Raw genomic sequence first — 22,380 nt, 5'->3', positions numbered from 1 at the left:
GCTTCACTAATAAATTTGGGAGCTAATGTTGTCAAATTAGAAAGTCAAAATATTCAGTGTGTTGGACCAAAATATATAAGACTTTGTACCCCAAATCCTGAAATGGGTGCTTGTGCAGGATGATCATTTGTTTCTGGCAAAGAATCCTTTAGAACTTGTCCAGAGGCTTTGTTGTGATACAAGCACATGAAGAGCACAGCCCAATTACTTTAATATGGCTGGTACCTGAGATGTAGGCAAATGTTCCAAAGACTTTTACTTACTTTTCAGGCAAAAAATGCAAACTAAAGCTCTTTACTGCTAGCATAAATCCTGTGTATCCCTTGGTAAGTTCCTGCTTGCAAAAGGCTGCCATTTCAAAACAACTAAGCATATTTGGAAGCTGCATTTCTTTTTCTTTTTGGGTAGTACATGAAGAAAGGCTCTCTTCCTGTTTAAATATTCAGTTTTGTAATTCTTGTTTAAGAAATGCTACTCATCTGTTTTAAGGGGACTCATTTTTATGGGTTTTCGTAGTATCATGGTTTTACGGAATACGCGTCTCTTGGTAGAGCTTTCAGTAATCTGTTGCTTAGGGATCTGCTATAGGAGACTGTAGTGAGACTTTCAGTACATCAGTCTTAAGTCTAATTAGAAAGATTGGTAAAGCATGGTGGAAGTATATTCATAGGCTACAGTCTACTACAGTGAAAGTAAGCTGTTTGTGGGTTATAGTAAAAATTGGTATATTTTACTTACTAGAATGGCTTGAATTTGGTCTGAGGCACAGATTTAGTTCTAGAGTCCATAAGGATCAAGGTCCAGAGTCTGCATTAGTGTGAGAAATAGCAGCATATTTGTGCTTAGAAAATCTTTGTTTCCAGTAGAATTGGGCGTAATATCCAAGTGGTTGATTAAGGTAGGGGAAAGAAATAAAAATTCTTGTTGTTAACTTAAGCAAAACCTGCAACACTTCTGAGATTTGTGCTGAATTTGAGTAACAAACATTCTATTAGGAGGTGTATTTGTGGCAAACTCAAATTGTTTGTGTGAGACTTCAAATCCCTTGCTTGGCGGGGAAAACTTAACAGACTTAATTGGTGACTAGGTTGAAAACCTGTATTGTCTGTGGAACTGCATGGTGATTTTTTGTAATCAATATAGAACCAGCAGATTTCATAGAAAGCAACTAACTGTACCTCCTCCCTGGTCTGATCTAATTTGTAAGAAGGCTCAGCCTAATACTGACAGGGAACTTTGCTGACACAGGCAAAATACCACGGCCAGCAATTGGCAGATGCCTCACTCCTCGTCTTCTGTCAATGTATTTGAAGTATCTGCTTGTGATTACATTTTACTGATACGACCTTTGGTTTATGTGGAATGGCCACTTAAAGTGGTAAAGGAGCATACACATAGAGGTAAAAATAGACTGAAGTTGTGATATTTTCCTAGACTGAGTGGGTGTCTAATTCCCTAAAACCCTGTTAAGAGGAGCAGCTTGCAAGAAGATCTGGGATGACTGTAGTGGCCCTGTGGAACTTTTCTTGTAATGTAAGAAAAGACATCTTAAAGTACTGGTTGTAGGTTAGGGAAGGAAAAAAAAAAGCTGTTAAGCATTTCTTTCAGGTATGAGGTTGGGTGTTTGCATCTGTGTCACTTATTTATTTCTTTTGCAAGTCTGAACTCCTAGAAGTTCTTTAATATGCCTTTTTTATATATATAAACTTTTATTAAGGTCATAATGGTTTCCATCCCCAAATACTATGAAGGAAAGAACATCCTCCTGACGGGAGCTACAGGTTTCATGGGAAAAGTGCTTCTGGAAAAGCTGCTCAGATCCTGTCCTAAAGTGAAAGCAGTGTATGTCTTGATAAGACCCAAAGCAGGGCAGACAGCTGAAGCGCGAGTAGAAGAAATCACGAGCTGTAAGGTATGTATTGCTCTCAAAGTACATTTTTGTCCTTTTTCACATTCCCATTTCATTTTGAGACTAACTTTGGTTTGTCTGAAGTAAAGTACTGGTTTTGAACATTTGTCTTTGTTATTGTTTTCACAAATATACAATCCAAGACCTGGCAGTGCTTTTATAGCTGTTTTTCAAGCTGTTAGCCTCTAGCAAAGCCAGTAGTGAAAATTATCCTGTGTTTAATTTAGGTGGAGGATAGGAAATAGCCCTGGAGGACAGAGAGGCCCAAGACTGTTGGTTGATATTCAGGTATCACCTGCTACAAGCTCAGGAGTGTTGCATCTCAACTAGAAGGAAGTGCAGCAGGAGAGCCAGGAGACGACCTTGGGTGGATAAGGAGATGCTGAAGAAACTTTGAGGGGGAAAAAAGAGGGTTATAAACAGTCAAGCAAGGACATGCAGCCTGGGGAGAATACAGGGATGTTGTCTGGGAAGCTAGGGACCAGGTTAGGAAAGCTAAGGCCCAGTTAGAAGTAAACTTGGCTAAGGAAGTGACAGATAACGAAGGGATTCTATAATTACATTGCAAATAAAAGACAGACTAGGGACAACGTGGTCCCTCTCCAGAAACTGTCAGGAAAACTGGCTACCCTATATTTGGACAAGGCTGAGGTTCCGAATGACTTTTTTGCCTCAGTCTTCACTGACAAATGCTCTGACGACACCACCCAAGTCTTGGAAGGCAGACGCAGGGACTGTGAGAATGAAGACCTTGGGCCTACTGTAGGAGAGGCATTGGTTCGAGACCATCTTAAAAATCTGAACGTGCACAAGTCCACGGAACCTGATGAAATCCATCCGCGGGTCCTGAAGGAGCTGGTGAATGAAGTAGCTAAGCTGCTGTCCATCATATTTGAAAAATCATGGCAGTCAGGTGACGTTCCCAACAACTGGAAAAAGGGAAATATAACCCCCATTTTCAAGAAGGGGAAAATGGATGACCCGGGGAATTACAGACCAGTCAGTCTCACCTCCGTGCCTGGCAAAATCCTGGAGCAGATTCTCCTGGAAGGCATGCTAAGGCACATGAAAAACAACGAGGTGCTTGGTGACAGCCAGCATGGCTTCGCTAAGGGGAAATCCTGCCTGACCAGTGTGGTGGCCTTCTATGATGGGGCTATGGAACTGATGGACAGGGGTAGAGCGGTTGATGTCATCTACCTGGACTTCTGCAAAGCATTCAATGCTGTCCGACATGACATCCTTGTCTCTAAATTGGAGAGACAAAAATTTGATAGATGGATCACTCGGTGGATAAAGAACTGGCTGGATGGCCGCATGCAAAGAGTTGTGGTCAATGGCTCAATGTCCAGCTGGAGACCAGTAACGAGTGGTGTCCCTCAGGGATCAGTGGGGGACCAGTTTTGTTCAACATCTTTGTCGCTGACATGGACAGTGGGATTGAGTGCGCCCTCATCAAGTTTGCCAATGACACCAAGCTGTGTGGTTTGGTTGATATGCTGGAGGGAAGGAATGCCATCCAGAGGGACCTTGACACGCTTGTGAGGTGGGCTGATGCCAACCTTATGAAGTTTAACCAAGCCAAGTGCAAGGTCCTACACCTGGGTCAGAGCAATCCCAGGCACAGCTACAGGCTGGGCAGAGAAGAGATTCAGAGCAGCCCTGCAGAGAAGGACTTGGGGGTGTTGGTTGATGAGAAAATGAACATGAGCCGGCTTCAGTGTGCGCTTGCAGCCCAGAAAGCCAACCATATCCTGGGCTGCATCAAAAGGAGTGTGACCAGCAGGTTGAAGGAGGTGATCCTGCCCCTCTACTCTGCTGTCGTGAGACCTCACTTGGAGTACTGTGTGCAGTTCTGGTGTCCTCAACATAAAAAGGACATGGAACTGTTGGAACAAGTCCAGAGGAGGGCCACGAGGATGATCAGGGGACTGGAGCACCTCCTGTATTGAAGATAGGCTGAGAAAGTTGGGGCTGTTCAGCCTGGAGAAGAGAAGGCTGCGTGGAGACTTCATAGCAGCCTTCCAGTATCTGAAGGGGGCTTATAAGGATGCTGGGGAGGGACTCTTCACTAGTGACTGTAGTGATAGGACAAGGGGTAATGGGTTAAAACTTAAACAGGGGAAGTTTAGATTGGATAGAAGGAAGACGTTCCTTACTGTGAGGGTGGTGAGGCACTGGAATAGGTTGCGCAGGGAAGTTGTGAATGCTCCATCCCTGGCAGTGTTCAAGGCCAGGTTGGACAGAGCCTTGGGTATCATGGTTTAGTGTGAGGTGTCCCTGCCCATGGTAGGGTGGTTGGAACTAGATGATCTTAAGGTCCTTTCCAACCCCAACTCTTCTATGATTCTATGTTCAACTGAAATGCAGAACTGAGAAGTAAAACACCCGAGTTAAAACTTGCTAATACGTGAATACGTTATGAAGTGCAAGAGACAGTGTGGACTGGAAGTTGTAAGGTAGAATCACAGAATAGTTTGGGTTGGAAGCACAACTTCATCACTAATTATGTCCATAGAAGTTGGTAACATGTAGTAGTGTTCCTAACGCACTTTGCTAATTTCTTGTATATCTTGACAAATACGATGCCTGTGTAGGCAAAGAGTGTTTCTGAACTGAAATGAAATGTGTATCTCTTCACTTCCTATTAGTTTGAATTTTTTACTCATTTTGTTTGGTAGCTCTTTGACAGGTTGAGAGATGAGCAACCAGACTTCAGAGCGAAAATAATTGTAATTGAGAGTGATCTTACCCAGCCTGAACTGGACCTTAGTGAACCAATCAAGGAAGAACTTATAAAATGCATTAATATTATATTTCATTGTGCTGCTACAGTCAGATTCAATGAAACACTAAGGTGAGTTTAAAATTCTGCAGCCTCTGCTCTGGTAAACCAGTCGTGTTCAAAGGGAGGGGGTAAAGCAGTTATCTGCATAATCTTGCAAATATTCATCCTATCAGGCTACTTCATGTACTCTGGTATTTGTGTGTTTGGTCAGTTCCATGATGCCTCTTAAAGTAATAATCTTTTCCCCAAAAAGTTATCTTAAGCTGTTGGGTTTTCAGTTTTTCTTCTTAGGAAGGCGGAGGCATATTATAAGACATGCTTTTCAGGAGGTTAGAATTACTCTATTCAATGTGGAAAAGTTCGTATCTCTTTAAAGCTGTAGGCCAGAAGCCAAACCCATTATTACGACTTAGCAAAACTACAAGAGTATTTTATTTAGTTGGTACAGTCCCTCTAGATTTTGTGTGGTTGGGTTGGTTTCGTGTATGTGGTTTATTTGGTGGCTTTTTTTTGTTTGTTTGTTTGTTTGGGTTTTTGGTTTTTTGTAAACTAAATCCCATTGCCTGAATTTCAGTCATTTTGAAGGGAAGCTGTTGAAGGGACTAAGGAACATGTTGCTATTCTGAGTCTTTCTAACATCATGTGTTGCTCTGATATCTAGGATGGTTAGAAAGGATGCAAACAAGCTGTAGCTATATGTGCTGTGCAAACTGGTAATATTAGAGCTTTTTTCCTAATGTGTGAAAGGGAACATGAAGTATTCGTTTTGTGGGTTTTTTTAATGTAACATTTTGTTGTAGAGACTTTATCAAAGCTTTATTTGGCTTAGTTGATTAGTAAAGTGTATACAAGACAACTAGCTCCCATAGTAAGTTTTATATGCTGGAAAGGATATCTGAATTGTATAAAATAATCATAGCAGTTAATCAGTAAGCTGTGTTCTGGTGGGGATTGTAGGGAAATGCCTACTCTTCTACAGTGTTCTTAAGTATCCTATTTTAATAAGAAGCTGTGAAATTGGAGGGTGAAAGTGCGGTTCTTCTTTTCTTGAACTAGGAAATTGATGTGCATCTTACGGCAGCTAGGTGATTCATTGCATTATTCCCATTTAGGATTAGGATTTATCTTGAGGAGAACCAAAGGTATGCTGGCTGTCCCCATCTAGTATTGGAGTGTGAAGAAAACCAGGGTAAAACTTAGGAAAGCAATACTAAATACTGGGAGATGCTGTAGGTAAGGCTGTGTAGCGTGTTGTTCTAAGAAAGTTAGGATACTGTCCCTACTGCTTTTTTGTGGAGGGCGTATTTAGGAATATTTTATTTACCCATCACTTGAGGCATTTAGGAATGAATTGAGTTGTTGAGCTTTTGTGGCTTGGTTTGTTTTTGTTTTTGTTTTTGTTTTTTTTTTTTGCTCTCTGCTAATCAAGTTTCTGTTTAATCAACAGAGATGCTGTTAAGTTAAATGTGACTGCCACACAAGAGCTCCTCTTCTTGGCACAGCGAATGAAGACTCTGGAGGTGTTCATACATGTTTCAACTGCCTATGCATATTGCAATCGAAAACAGATTGAGGAAGTAGTATATCCACCTCCTGTTGATCCCAGGAAACTGATGGATTCTCTTGAGTATGTGTTAAGTCTTATGAAGCTCTTGCAGTAATCTGTAACAACTTGTTTCTTAGTAATGAAGTACTAAAAGGTGTTTAGGAACCTAAAAGATTGAATCAGCTTACACTGACCTGTAAGTCTTGACAGCATGGCTGACACTTCTGTTTTCTGTGAAGGAGTCGTAAGAGAAGTCTGAAATTAAAAGGAACTAATAAAAAATTAAATATCTTTTAGCTTGCTATTATGGATGGAAGAGCACTAACACTAAAAGCAAATGAGCTACTACCTAGAATGCACATTGAACCAACCTTCTTATATTTTTTTTTTTTTTTTTTTTATAATGTTGAATTTAAATACAGTTTCAAATGAGAATTTTTATTATTTTTTTTTCTTTCTCTTCACAAGCAGGCTAACTAAAACTGGTTGGTTTGGGTTTGAACAGCTGTCTCTAGTTTAGAACCCATGGCAATGAGGGGGGCTTTTGTAAACTTGCACAGGAGCGATCTCTAGCCAACAGCTGAGTGAAACACATAGAAACAGATCTGTTGTGTCCCTTTCTGGGTTTTTCTACCCCTCTTCCTAGCCCCGTTCATATCATGAGGTAGTCTGGATGTCATTTTTGATTATAAGAGAACACCGGTGAATAACCAAGTTGGGTAAATTCCATTTATGTAATTAAGATTTTGGGTGACTGAGGCAAATAAAATCCAAGCCCGTTTTGAAGTGGAGAACACCAAAGTAGCAATAGTTACAGGCACATCTCTGTTGTGCTCGTGTGTTATGACTGCAGGTTGTTGCAGTACAAAATGCTGAATGAATTGGGAAGGAAGCTGAATTTGCAAAGCTTCACTAAATTAAGGGAAGTAACAAGATGATCAGCTTGCTTCAGAGGTGATGTGTGATAGCTTAAGACCGTAAAGGTACAGGTGATGCTTGTAATGCATCTGAGACTGACTGCTTTGCAGTGGCAACACTTTCTAAATCACATAATGCTAGCTGAGAAGCAGTGTGCCTGTCTTCCAAAGACTAACTTGCTGTGTCTGCACTTCTTGTTTGAGAACTTGGTTGATATAATTAGGATTATTGTAAAGGAATATACAACTTACTCTATAGTTAATGTGTAATAAATTATTTTGCTCAAGTAATTAAGTAATTAAAGTAGCAAATAGTAGCATACCACTCTTAGTGGACACCAAACATGCAATTCTCCTCTCTTTTACTGATAAACTTGTTTTAATTTCAGTCTGTATCCCATTTTCTTTAAAGGAGAAAGAAATTCATGGTAACTAACAACTACATGTGCCCTCAACTGAAGCAGCATGCAGTAATTTATACTTGCCTCTTATTTTGTTTCTTTAGATGGATGGATGATGGCCTGGTGAATGATATTACTCCAAAACTGATAGGCGACAGACCCAATACTTACATATATACAAAAGCCTTGGCTGAATATATAGTACAACAAGAAGGTGCAAAATTAAACACAGCCATTATAAGGCCATCTATTGTTGGTGCTAGCTGGAAGGAGCCTTTTCCTGTAAGTCATTTTCACCTGACCATCTTGCTTCTAAACTGTAGTACGTACTGACTGACTATTTATCCAGCATTATAATGGAAAGTATTTTAGACTATGAAGTTCTGCCAGTTTGCGTCTGGATAACACCTGTACAAAAGCTGTCAAATACAGTGTTCTTACGTAAGAAACTTAGGGGTAAGTTACTTTTAGTTGTAGAACGCCTGTCACAGTGTGAGGTATTATTCTACCTGTGAACTGAATCATCAGCTTTTTTTGTTGATGATTCTGTGTATCTTCATCTAATTTTCTCTTCAAGATGCAAAGGGTGATTAAGAAAACGGGACTGCAGGATGTAAAGATGCTTTGGCTCCACTTTTAGTCAAACTGTATAGGCTTGAGTTATATGGCATAAGTTCTAAGTACTGTATGCTATACTGATAGCACATATACTTCCTTCTATAAGGGAGGTCAGTGTTGGCATAGCTTCTCCACTTCAAGACTAAATATCTCTCAATGTCTATTAAATAATTGCCTTCCATACCTTTTTGAATAGTACAATAAGTATATAGTGTCTAAATGCAGTTGTTAAAGTTGAAGAATCGTATAGAATCATAGAATAGTTAGGGTTGGAAAGGACTTTAAGATCATCAAGAAGAATGTCTCTTGTTTGAAAAATGAAAAAACTAATGAAAGATAGTAGAACTGCTTATGTTTTCTAGGAGTTGCTAGAACCTAGTCTAAAAAACTTGTAAGCTTGAATACTTTCAACATAAACAGATTTATACAGACAATGCCCTACAATTTGCTCAATAGGAAATAAACAAACTAGCATCTCTCTTAAAAGGACCTGTGAATCTACAGGTAGATCTTTTTTTGAATCGGAACAACTTACTGTATCACCAAATATTGCCATGGAACAACTTAATGTAGAGATATGGAATTTGGTACCTTTCTCCTCTGTGTTCTTTCCTTTCCACCCTTTAAGCTTGTAGAAACTTTAGGTTTTCACTTGAAACTGCTGACTTCAATAATCTCTAACCAAAACCTTTCCCTCCCTGCTGTTCATAATAGGGATGGATTGATAGCTTCAATGGACCTAGTGGTGTTATCATTGCTGTAAGTACTGAATTGTACTTAAATTTTTTTTCTTCCTTTTGAAAGGCAAGAAAGCTTCATATGTTTTACTGGTGGATCTTCTGTCTCTTTTATTTTTGTTGTTGCTGTTTTTTCTTTAAGGCAGGAAAGGGAATTCTTCGAACAATGAGAGCTTCCAACAATGCACTAGCAGATCTTGTTCCAGTAGATGTTGCTGTTAATATGACACTGGCTGCAGCCTGGTATTCTGGAGTTAATAGGTATAACTATATATACACCTATATAGGTATAACTATATAGATGACAGTAGAGAGTACAAAGTATTTTGAAATTATAGTGTGTGTGTGTGTGTGTGTGTGTTAATAAATGGGTCTTTGAACTTATAATCAGTGTTCTGCTGTTCCCCCATGGCAAAGAAATTTAAGTTTCTAATGCTATTAGCCCATCAAAGTGTAACTTCTTTACGGCAAAGAAGAAGACATCACCTACTGATACTGTTGTACAAGCTATGCCTGCAAATTCCTTCCTGGGTCTTGTATTCAGTACAATTTACAGTAAAGTAGGTGATGATTCTCTGAAAAAAAAAAACCAAAATACAGGAGTTAAAGGAGAAAAATACTGGAAGATGATACAGAAAGCAAAAAACCCAACATGACACGAGTTTCCTGCTTTATGTAAATTATGCTGTTGAGGGAAAGGATAACTTTGGTAAGGGATAAGTTACGTCTTGCCTCTTTTTTCAAAAGGTAGGTTGTCTTCTAACTTCACTTTTGTCTTTCCCTCCAGACCAAGAAATGTCATGGTATATAATTGCACAACAGGTGGAACCAATCCTTTCCACTGGGGTGAAGTTGGTATGCTATGTTTCTTTTTTCATATGCTTTAATAGAAAAATAAGGTAGAATAATACAAGCATAGGCTATAATCAGTAGGTGGTATTGCATTTTTATTATTGAAATCAATATAACAGGCATACCTCTCAATTTTGTAGTGTATTGTACTTTTTCACTATCTTCCACTGTTAATTCTCTCTGCTTGCATCATTATCACTGTTTCATTTTGTCCTTGGTTGTGTGGGGGAGTTTTTTGGTGGTTCTTGTTTGGGTTTTTTTGTTTGTTTTTTGTTTTGTTTTTAATTCCATTATAATTTGAACTATGGGATCACTGATTTTTGTTTGGTGCCATGACAAAATGTGCAGACTGTGGGTAATGAGCAGAGTAAAGCATTGCACAGAAGAGTGATAGTGATGTTGGGTTTAATGTCGACCTTAACAAATACATGTGGATAAACAGCCTACAATCACATGTTATGTATATCTGCATAAATTGAGAGGTATGGGAAGAATAGTTTTGCACTTGTGTAGCTCTTTGTTTTTGTCTTAAGTTGATTTAATATGCAGATAGTTACATGAAACTTCAACTGTTCATGTACATGGAAAAGTAATTTTTAAGAAAGAATGGCCACCTATTTTCAGCTCTTGGATATGCTGACTAGAATGTAAACCAGATGCCAAAAGCTTTGAAATAGTTTTCATTATAAATAGCAATACAAGCTGGCTAGCATGGTAAAACTGTTTATTTGCTTTCAGTTTTTTAGAAATAGAATTCTTAAGATCAGGTAATTATTTTTTCTTTAGTACTTAAATCTATTTTACTTCTCTCTACTATTTTGTTCATGCTTTTTACTTTCTTTTACCCATTTTATATGTATTTATGTTATTGCTTCAGCCAAACTTGGAAAATTGCTGACTTAGTTTATATCCCAATTTGAGCTGGGTGTTTAAACAGAGTCTGTAAACAACAGCTTGATGTTATAAGTGGTGGATTTCAACAGGGCATCTTAAGACACCGATCCTGCATATTTGTTGTGAAGAATTTTCAGGTGTCAGCAGGAGTTTCACATGGAGTCCCATCCTGATTGCCTTTTTCTTAATGGTTAAATATGGATAAGTTGTTTTAAATTGCTGTCAGGTTTTTGAAAACGACCTCTAAGGTAGGGAAGAGGAACAGAGAGAGAGAGAAGCTGCAAGAAAATATGATACTGAAGATGAAGACATAAGACCTCTTGATTATAATAGGAACCAGTACAACAGTCTTTCAAGTTAGGCTTATGACTTTGTTTTAGTTTCTGAGAATCTTAGAGAAATTAGGGTGGTTATTTACATGTTGTACTGACGTAAATATTGTACACTGTAATGTACTTTGAAAACCATTACATTTTACATGGTTATTACCAAAGCTGTCACGCAACTTTTCTTTCTCAGAATACCATGTAATTTCTACTTTCAAGAGGAATCCTCTCGAACAGGCCTTCAGACGGCCCAATGTAAATCTAACTTCCAATCACCTTTTATATCATTACTGGATTGCTGTAAGCCATAAGGCCCCAGCATTCCTGTATGATATCTACCTCAGGATTACTGGAAGAAGCCCAAGGTAATGGTGACTAGATCTGTCTTGTCTGTTCCTCTGACTTTTAAACAAAGCTATGCTTACACTATGATGTATATTGATGATTTTTAGATATTTTTTTTTTCTTTCCCTGAATGTTTTGTGACTTAAATCTTGGCCTTTTTTTCTCCTGAGAACAGGTCCTTGAATTCAAAGTGACTGAATTTTCTAGGAAAAATGAGGATATCTCTATTGGGTAGTTTGGGGGTTTGAATAGTTAAGGTAGCCTAAATTACAGGATCTATAAAGTGATGTTTATTCTGGAATAATAAACAGTCAAAATATGTTGATCATTATTTTTTCCCACAGGACACCACATTACTTTGAGTTTCCAGATAAATCCATTAGAAAGTGCAGTGAGGCACCCTAATTTAACTTTACAATCCAACCCCCTCTTGTATCAATACTGGACTGCGGTCAGCCATACAATGCCTGCATTTTTGCACGATCTTTTGCTCAGATTGACAGGTCATAAACCATGGTAAGAAGGACAGGCCTAAAAATATCTTGCTGGCAAGGTGGTGGAGACATGTGAAGAAGACATGGCATGAGCACTGTCTAGATTTACTAACTACAAGCAATAACAATCCAATGGCCACGTTTCAAAGAGATTAATGAGTGGCTCAACAATGCTGTTCAACATACATCTTGGTTTGGAGTCCCAGTCAGTCATTAAACTCTAGAAAGTGGCTTGCATATTGTTGTTGCTCTTATAAACTGAAAATGGAATGGGAGATGGAGTTGTTAATTACAGGTTATTCCTGTAGATGATACAATTTGATCTGGTATGTTGGTTTGTATCATCTTGACATTCCGTTCAGTTTATAATATTTACACTAGTATCTGCCTAACTTCTTCAGTGGTGAAAATGACATAGTTCTGTTAAATAGGCTAAATGAAGTTATGTAGAAGGAATATAAGATGTCACTTCGATTTGTTTCGTATTTGCCAAGCCATATGATCATAACTCATTACATACGTTTTCAAAGTATTTGTCTTCAGAATCTATAAAAATCTTCACTCTGGTGACACTGTATTAACACAAGTGAGTATTCATTCACTGTCCTGTAGTTCAGGTCAGTTTTACAAGGAAGGTAAAAGTTCTCTAAGAGGCTTGGCAGTAGATCAGTAGAAGGAAGCCATGTAAGTGGTTTGTAGGAGAAAAACTTCTCAAAGTGCTTGTTGTTCCAGTCCTACACATAGTGTCATACAGCGACAGTAATGGCAGGAGACTGTGCTAGGAGGCTGTGGGAAGATTAGGATATGTTCAAAAGATGTAAGCTTTTCAGATCAAAAGAAGGTTTTGAATGTACAAGTTCCTAGCTTTTAGGTTCTTTTGAAATTTAAAGTTATTCTTAATAAAAAAATGATAGAAATTGTGACAGATGTAAAGACTGTCAGTCACTAAAAACAGTTACAATATAAATGCCAACCCTCCTGACTTTCAAATGGTTAGGAAGTAGAGCTTCCAGAATCTTGTAAATCTTTAAAAGGTATTCAGTCTTTTAAGTATTTGACTAGTAGGAGTAAAACAAGCTGAGAATAATCATGTTGTTCAGAATGCTGTTAGCAGTGGGCATGTTGAGTCTTGTTTTTGCTTTTGCTGGAGCTCTATCCTGATGTCCAGAGATGGAATTTAGGACTTTATCAGTACTAGTACAATTGGTGACATTAAATATGTATTTTCTAGCCTATGAATTATTACTGTTAAGGTTATTTCAAATTAGTTTAATGTAACAGTGGGTGGGTGAGTTTCCTATCATGCACAAGATTTCCAGTTTGGAGGAAATGTGCGAGATTTGACTAAAGCAAGCTGTTATTCATTCACAAAGGTTACTCAAATGCACTTGAAGGAAAAGCTTTTAAGTTTGATACCCAACCCACTTACAGGAATGTACCTTTCATTATTACTTTCTTTTTCTTTCAAGCATTTAGAAAATGGGAGCCTGCAATAAAAGCAGCAGAAGAAAATACATAGACACAAGCAGGACATAGGCACAAGCAGTGTTAAACCTTAGTGGACTTTAAAGCTGCTTTAATTGATGGATTGAAGACAGTCATGGTATAAGGATGTCCCACTGTTGCTGTGGTCATTCTGTCTGATTGGCATAATGGTTTTAATTGCCAGGTAGCATGTACTGGGAAACTTCTAAAGACTTAGAAATGCTAGTGGCAATTCTTAAACTCAGTATAATGCTGTTCTGAGTGAAAAAGGGCTAGCGTAATCTAAAATATGATGTTTTCCATCACTATTTAGCAGAAAAACTTGAGCAGTATAGTAAAAATGTAAAATTAGCCAAATTTCATAGTCTAACTTGACATTATGTGGTCAGTGGCCTGCCCTCTCTGTGCTGAGTCAGAATACACTTCTGAGGTGTTTGTGTGCCATGTAGGAAAACCTCTTAAGTAATGCAATTACTGAGTAGGTTTAACTGCACTGCTGTCATACTGTCATGATACTGTGCTGCAACTGAATAAGAAATTTTTAACAAATAGAAGAAATATGTTGGGCCTATGACTCTTTAGGACTCAAGGCTCATAATCAGAAAGTCTTCCTGTTCAGGGTTTTTTGGAAACATTCTGTCAACTTTCTGCAATATGAAATCGTTTTTTTGCACATTACTTGTGGAAGTGATGTTTTTAGTGAGGTTGAAAAAGTTTGCCTTTTTTTTTTTTATTAATCTTATTTAAGTTCCTTAAATTTAACAATTTTGTGACAGGAAGAACTAATGAATATAATCTGAAATTTATAGAAAAACCAGGTACAATAAGGATTGTCATAATGAAGAGTTAATATTTTGTACTGAATACTGTTATAGCATTGTGCAGTTACAGAAATAGTGGTGATAATCCTTAACATCCACGTTTAAGGATAATATTGTCAGTTGCTTGCCATGCATATACATAATTGCATAGCAAAGCTTGCTGGTTTTCTGATTACCTTTAATATTAGGCATAGATCTTGCTTGTAACTTTGCATAGAGCTTAGCACAACCAAACCATGTTACTTAAAACTAATCCCAAATATTTGAAATCTAAAGACCTCTAAATATACTCCCAATGGTGGGGTGTATTTACTGGAAGAACAGAATGTGGCATGAAATATTTAAATTTGTAGTTCAGTGATTTCTTCAACAATTCATGTTCTGTTACTCTTTCTTAAAAAGCAAAAGGAAAGGTGTGGTTCATGTATGTAGAGTGAGGTAAAGGCTGTAATTTCTTCTCTGTCATTTCAATTTAAAACTGCTTAAAACTTAATATAAAGCATCTTTCATTGTTTCAAATCTTCAGGTTTTGACGTAAAGTTTGGTTACGTGTATTCATGCTCTTAGTTGTGTGTATTCCCATGTGCAGGAGGAATATGGTGCCATTGAAGTTTATAAAGTTTAGTCTGCCAGAGCTGTATGACTGTCCACTAAATGACGCTCAGTGCTGATAATTCTGAAATAAGTCTGTCACCTTACTATTTATAAAAAAAAAGTATAGTTTCATGTTGATTTAGTGCAGATAACAAGCTGTCACCAAGAAAGTCAGCCCTCTTCTGCCAACTCTGTAATTGATTTAGCAGTTAAGAGAATGTGGAGACGTGACTCTTTTGGCTCATATATCAGCCTCATGGAGAGGGGAAAAAATAAATAAAATTTGACTGAATTTGATCAGCAGTTCTGTGGCCAGTCATTAAATCCACTTTGAGTTGGAGGGGGAAGAGAAACCTGCAGCTGAGGTAGAAGGACTCCTTTTAGCCACTAGATGCTTAAAAAATTTATTTCTTAATTGGCTTAGCTATGCTCTAAAACTGTATCCATAAACAGGGACAGCAAGATTCCTAGCAGAGATTAGTCTTTATATTAGTTCAAATTAAGTTCAGTTTTTCTTTATAGAAGAGAGCTAAAATGAATGTCAGTGGCCAGGAGGAAGCTCAAAATCAACATTTGTCTGATCAGATACTAATTTTCACCATTTAGTGTTTTGCTGGGGCACAAGTTTTCCTCAACTGTAGCAGTCTAAAACTTATTGCTCTTCCAGCTTACCATAAGAACAGAAATTGAGCAGGTACAAGTTAAGTCAACAGCTAAGTTGAATAAGACTGTCAGTGGACAGACCTCTGCAAAAAGTCTAAGCACTTAACCACTGTGTCCTGTTTGGCCTGTCACTCGGGCCATTCTGCTGTAAGGTTTTTGTGGCTTGTTGTGACCAGTGAAACCTTTGCTTTCCAAGTTTTGAGTTCTTTTCCGAATTTTTTTACCTGAATAATGAGACAGTGTTTTCAGTTTCAGTTTAGTCTTGTTAGTGCAGGATGTGTTTTGTATGTACAGTCTATATTCCTGATTATTTTTTGGTTGGAGGGACTGTGGTTCAGTTTGGCTTCAGCTCTTGCCACCTTGCCCAACTGGTGAAACTAAGAACAGGCATTTGAAAGCATCTGGGAACATCTACTAATAAAATTAGCTGGTGGTCTAAAATCATAATACAACTATGAATAGATAGGTTCCTTTGGGGTTTAATGAAAACCATTTGTGCTTTAGCTGTACTTTACTTTTTCAGTTGCCTCGGCAACTTCTATTACTCCATTTCATGAGAAGAGGCATTTTTGATATTCCTTTAGATACTGAGATGCCAGCCATTAGTGACAGTAGGGGACACTAATGTGATACGTAAATACTTCCTTTAGACTAGAGTTTCTGGGACAATGTGCTATATCACTTCTGCAAGTATGAACGCACCAAGGCAGCTTTCAGAGAAAAATCGGTGGTTTGCATTTCTTCTGTGACTCTCGCTGAACAAAACTTACCTTCGGAAAGCCATTTCTTGTTAGTGCTGGGTTATTCTGCTTTCCTTGTTTCCCCCAAATGACCAGTGTGTCCTGCTGTAAGGATCAAATTGGAAGCAGATCTGTGAGGTGGAACTACCTCGAGCACCCAAAGCAGGAATGTAATAGCATTAGGTTATGTGATGGTAACTTGGTACTTAATAAAGTTGAGTGTCCATTTCTAGCACTGTAACACCTGAAACAATTTTCTTGTCATAAATGTGGGGCTTTGCATCTACCTGAGCAGATGGATGACTCGTGTTTTTTGGGTGCACTTCAGATAAGTTTGTTTGATCAGACTGCCCAGATTGATCCTTACAACATAATTTTTCTGTACTCCAGGTGATGATTTTTAAAGAGTTGCTTCCTATGTGTAATTAAGGATGATGGAAGGTATTTCTGCATATTTTGAAGTAGCATAGAACAGATCACCTAACTGTTAGGAGCTGCTATTGTTTATCTGTGCTCTTAAGTATTTTCTTGCACTTTGCTGAAGAAGCAGAGGGCCAAGAGCCTAAGCTGTATTTCTGGTGGTTTTAAGCCTTTATCTCTTAGTGACCTTAATTAACCAATTTTGGTTTGTTAGCGATCTGGTTTTGCATAGTGTTCAAAATGATCAGGGAAACTTAATTCTTTGCTTAAAGTTAGTTATGTATGTATTTTCTGCACTGTGCAGTTTAACTCTTGTCAAGTCAAATTGTTCAGTACAGTCATATTGTTCAGTACCAGATATTCCAGTATGCTGAAGGGAAAAGTGTGTGTGTGCAGAACTAGGAGTTACCAATGGAAAACAATGGTTTTCTTTCCTTAAAAAAAAAAAAAAAGGGGGGGGGGGGGAAGAGATGGTGACTTACTATTGCAGTGTGAAGTAGGATTAAGAAAAAAGGCTTTTCCTATAATTTCTGATTCTGTATAAAGATTGGACAGCCAAGATCCATTTCAGTAATATGCAGAAATACCTTCTTGATGGAATATAACATGCTTTGGGTACAGAGCAAGACGGGGTGTGTTAACATAGGGATGTGGGGTTGGAGGGTAAAAAAAATTAAAATCTTACTGTCTGTTGTTCTTGTTTGAACTAATTTTTACTACCATGTAACCTGTACATCTGTGCCTTGGACTGTAGGATGATGAAAACAATAACACGTCTTCATAAGGCCATGATGTTGTTAGAATACTTTACAAGCAATTCTTGGATTTGGAATACTGAAAATATGACTATGCTAATGAACCAGCTGAGCCCTGAAGACAAAAAGGCAAGTAGCTGTGTGATCTGGGCATGGAGACTGAAAGTGAAATATAAGCTCATTTATTCAAGATTGAAAAAGGACATCTGTTGGGACTGCTGCTTTACTGTACCGTGGAGCTATCACTAGTACTAACTCAGCACTGGAGATTCCTGTTGCATTCTTTCTGTTGTGCCAAGACTGTGTTACGTGCTAGATCAGTGATGTGATCATCCTGGAGGATGTTGAGGAAGAAGGAAAACGGAGTGCAGGGTCTGAGTAAGAGGGAATGAAATATCTTGAATGAGAAAACCTTAGTCTTCCCTCTGTGTGTGGTTGATTATGATAGTCTCTGTTTTTGTACTGTATTTATCAAACACCTGTGTGGTGGGTTGACCTTAAAGCTGTAGTAGCATTCTCCCTCTTTGGCATGACAGGGGAGAGTAAATATAACAAAAAAAAAAAGTCAGACATAGCAATGTATTCACTGTGGTCTCCAAAAATCAGTTAATTTTATTTGATTTATATCTCCTGAGGAAGGTGGGGTTTTTTTGGTTGTTTTTTTTTTTAATACAGCTGTATAACTATAAGCACATCTAAAAATCCTCTTTTATCACACAATCACAGAATCCCAAGGGTTGGAAGAGACCTCAAAAGATCATCTAGTCAGTGAGCTTGGCAGAGAGCAGTCTTTATTCTATAGCATGTTAGAACTGTCTTGCTTAAAAGGAAACAAGAATAGAAATAGTTATTTCTAGAGTGGAATTCCTTACAGACAGATGAAATGGGAAAGCAGTGCATTTTGAAGTGCAGGGAAGACTATTACCACTGAGGAGGAAAAATAAGACATGAAATAATTGAAGTTTGGAAGAGAATATGTACGAATCTGGCGGTTGAGTCAGAAATGGGATCTAAATCTTGTGATTAAGTAAATGATAACTTTCTTGCTTCAAAGACAAATTTGAGTTATCTGGTAAAAGCATTTTTTCTTCTCCTTTAAACTACTATATGTAACAACTGAATTTTTAGGCAGCTAACAGTGAAAGCTGTTATTTTATGCAGGTGTTTAATTTTGATGTTCGACAACTACATTGGGCAGAATACATGGAAAATTACTGCATGGGAACGAAGAAATATGTGCTGAATGAAGAAATGTCTGGCCTCCCCGCAGCTAGGAAACATCTGAACAAGTAAGTATAAATTTATATTTTGCTGCATTTGTATTTTGTGTTTTCCAGCTCTTGTCAAGCCCTAGTTTTCCATGTTACAGCTTAATTGTTCTTTGTAACACCTGCTCAGGTCTTTTAGAATGTTTCTGTTCCACTGCAGTGGCCTGAAGCGTTTTCTGAAGCCAGATACAATCTTTCTTGTTCTATTTGCCACTCCTGAGTCGCTCTCAGTACTAACAGGTACAATATTAGTCTGGTGTTAGGGTTATAGCTCCAACTAGTGTATGCTGCAATCCAGACTTCTGATTTTACCCAAGTATGTTTTGGAAGTTACAAAGATACGCAGTAACTCAAGGTCAGAATGGCTTGTTCAGTTAGGAAGGCTTAATAGAACAATGGTTATTTCTTCTGGGAATGAGATCTTTTGGAGCAGGCAAGTAAACAGTCGTGGACTCTCCACCTCTGAGCTGAAAAATTTGATTTTGGTGCTCTAAGATGACTTCTCTTACCACTTCCTCAGTAGCTGCTAGTGTCCAGAGTTTTACTGGCACAGTTGTCCCTGGTTTATTTTTGGCTGATTTATAAAGATGGTTGTAGACATTTTATTTTTGCCTCACATCTGCTATCCTGACCGCACAAAGAGAAGCGGTCATTACTTGTGTTATTCTTCTAAAGACAACGGTTTGCAGTTGTAGATTGAATTGGCATGGTATGTTACAATCTCAAATACACTTTTGGAAGATGGTAATCTTTGGTAATGGTGGGAATAGCTGAGGAGGTGTCCCCTCCTGGTTTTGCTTTAACTTTATTCAGATGCTGTTAAAAAAAGCATGGGACTTAGTTTACATTCTCCGTACAAAGGAGTGTACCAAAAATAACATGAGAAATAGCCTTGTGTTTGAGCAGTATCTGGTTCTCCTCTGTGCTCAGTTTATAAGTGGATTATTTTTGCAAGAGGTTTAGGTTCTCACTTATATTCACTCTGAGGTATTTGGTCTCTTCTGTTAGCATCTAGCTTTTAACTCTTTAACTAATTTGAACTTGAGTCTGCTGATTCAACATTAGCCAGATGTGGTAGGCAGGGGGATTGGACTAGATGATCTTTTGAGGTCCCTTCCAATCTCTTAACATACTGTGATACTGTGTGATACTGTGATACTGTGGTAGGCTAGGGGATGCGGCTTCTCTAGGAAGCTACTGGGTGAAATTTTTTCTCAAATAGAAAAATGAGCTTTACTATTGTAATACAGAAATTTAGACTGTTTTTTTTTTTTCTTTTTTTTTTTTTTCTGCAAATAAGGTATGTAGATGAAGGTCTTGCTATAATAACAGCAAGCCTACCTGTAAAACAAGGGCAGTGAGTATTTCCTTAAATAGAGTTGTCTCTAAAGTACAAATGGTCATAATCTACTGAACCAAAGAGATTGCTCCGGTTCTAAGAAATCTGTGTAAATTCTGGTTGTGCTTTGTCTTGAAGCTTCCGCCTTTTCCCGTGAGATTATTACTAAAAGTCAGAGTTGCCATGAAAGGACACTTGGTTTTTCCTAATCTTTTAAATATAGTTCCCTGAGAAAGAATTAGTTTAAAATTGCAGGGAAGACTTTGGGCTCCGTGGCTAGAAAATCCTATGAAGTTTTTGTGTGTTGTCAACAGCAGTTGGAGTTACTTCTACATATATATCAAGTTTTACAGTCTGGAGGGGAGGAGGGGATTTCATAGTGTTAAATATTTCCTTGGTTTTGGGGTGGATGGCAGCCTACTATAGCTAAGTAACTGTGTGTGTGACCTTGTCTGTAAGAGGCTTTATCAAACGGCTTTAAAGCAGAAATACCTGTGGTTAGCTACAGGGCTGGCTCTGTTCTTGAGTTATCATGTGTTTCATTTTTCAGCAGTGAACTATGGAAAAATCTTCTCTGATGCTTCGCTTACCAGCTTACTTCGATCATTCAGTTAATACCACTCATAATATATTTTGAGATGAACAGATGTACAAATTAAATTAGCCATTAGAAGTTAATTTTTGAATATTCTTTTTTTTTTGCTGTAAGTCTTGGTATCTTGGCTTTTAATTTTATTTTATTTTTTCTCTTAGGTTGAGAAATATACGTTATGGCTTCAATACAATTCTTGTGATCCTGATCTGGCGTATCTTTATTGCAAGATCACAAATGGCAAGAAATATCTGGTACTTTGTGGTTAGTCTGTGTTACAAGTTCCTCTCGTACTTCAGAGCCTCCAGTACTATGAGATACTGAAGAAGAGAATTTAGCATTAGGACATCTATGCATATGGTGGTCTAACTGCACAAAGCCTGTAACATGTAGTCATCTCACATTTTGTAAAAGCGTAATTTCATCTTACATTGGAGTGCAAAATATACGGTATGGTATATGTAATGTTAGTTGTATATCTTCCTGGAAACAGCAAATAAAATGGTCAAGTGCCAGGATGAATTGGCATTAGGCAAACATTTAAATAACTTTAACTCCTTGACCTGGGGAAACATTTTAGACCGCTGACCAACGTAACTGTGCAATTTGGAATGTGTTTGTTTGAAATCTGCCTTAACATTATTTCTTTTTAAGTTTCACTCCACATTGAGCAAGATAAATATTGTGACTTAGTAGTTGTTAGTTGCTGTAAACCTGTTTATTTGAAATTCTTCTAAATTACAAAGGGATTTGGAAGTTGCAAAATCATATAAATGATGGTAGATCTCCTGGGGAAAAAAAATCTGAGGACTTCTGTGATTTGCCTTTTTGCCGCTTCTTCCCTTCTTATCAAAGTAGGGATGCAACAATGGTGCCTACTTTGCTTTAGAAAAAAAAAGAAGACACAAAACAGAAACAAAATAAAACAAACAAACAAAAAACAACCCCCAAAACCAAAACACTCAACCTTCCTTAATTACTGAAAGGCCTTTTGTCCAGTCTGGTTTTCAGAATACGCTTGGTGATTCAGTTCTGTGCTTGAAATTGTCTGTGTCTAACTTACATTTATGTCAGCATGAGCAGTTTGCTTCTCTGAAATCAGAATTGATCGTACCATAGAGTAGATAAAAGGAAACATAACCCCAGGGGGATGGGATACAGAAGATGTAAGGGGGGTGGGGGATAAGACCGAAGTTACTGACCATCCTTTTGGGTTTTGGTGGTTTTTTTTTGTGGGTTGGGTTTTTTTTTTTTTTTTTTTTTTAATGATTCTTATTGGCAACACAGAGCCAGCATTTAATTGTTACACTTCTGACTTCAGGAGTTACTTGAAAGGAATTTATTATGCTTAGTTGCTATTTATATTACTGGTAATAGTAGTTGGACAAACTATAGGCTTTCATTGAGTATACCTGTTTTTAAATTCTAAGCAATGTAAGTGAGTACTTCATGAATTAATAATTTTTTTAAATCTCTGACCTATGATATTTGATATATGGAAAACACCAATGCATAAGCACACTCTCTTATCCCTGCCCCAATAAAAACTCATTTCACTGGGCATGCAGAGCAAGATGCACCTTGCTTCAAAATGAAACTTTTAACTGAAACTACTAGGTTCAATTATGAAGAAACCTGGGTTTTTTTTTTCTGCATGTTACTTTGTTTCAGTAGGGAAGATAGTTAAAAAAACTAGCAAGTTGTAAGAACAGATTGAATCCTTGTTTAAGGCAATATATGACGATCCCTTTAAATTTTGATTGCACAGAATTCTGAGAATACTGTAATGTTCCTCTTAACTGATGCACTGACCGGCACCCTTGCCCAGTGCTTGTTCATTAAAATCAGTTTATACTGATGAATATATCTTGAATCT

The 22,380-nt window shown here is 37.8% G+C and overlaps 1 protein-coding gene across 1 annotated transcript; it reads left to right on the top strand.

Moving 5' to 3' along the window:
- The first annotated feature begins 1,717 nt into the window (after positions 1-1,717).
- On the top strand, positions 1,718-21,414 carry FAR1 (fatty acyl-CoA reductase 1). Its single transcript, XM_061347409.1, has 11 exons — positions 1,718-1,912; positions 4,591-4,766; positions 6,145-6,324; positions 7,666-7,843; positions 8,894-8,938; positions 9,059-9,177; positions 9,704-9,771; positions 11,182-11,353; positions 17,305-17,434; positions 18,467-18,594; positions 20,666-21,414. Exons 1-11 carry the CDS (start codon positions 1,724-1,726, stop codon positions 20,826-20,828), a joined length of 1,548 nt encoding a protein of 515 aa, XP_061203393.1. The 5' UTR covers positions 1,718-1,723; the 3' UTR covers positions 20,829-21,414.
- Positions 21,415-22,380: the final 966 nt, after the last annotated feature.

Source organism: Neopsephotus bourkii, unplaced genomic scaffold, assembly GCF_033783945.1.
Source record: "Neopsephotus bourkii isolate Nb327-2 ecotype Australia unplaced genomic scaffold, CSIRO-AGI_Nbou_v1 NB_42, whole genome shotgun sequence".
Lineage (NCBI taxonomy): Eukaryota > Metazoa > Chordata > Aves > Psittaciformes > Psittacidae > Neopsephotus > Neopsephotus bourkii.
Note: the sequence above shows the minus strand (reverse complement) of the source record. Positions and strands in the feature narration are given on the sequence as shown.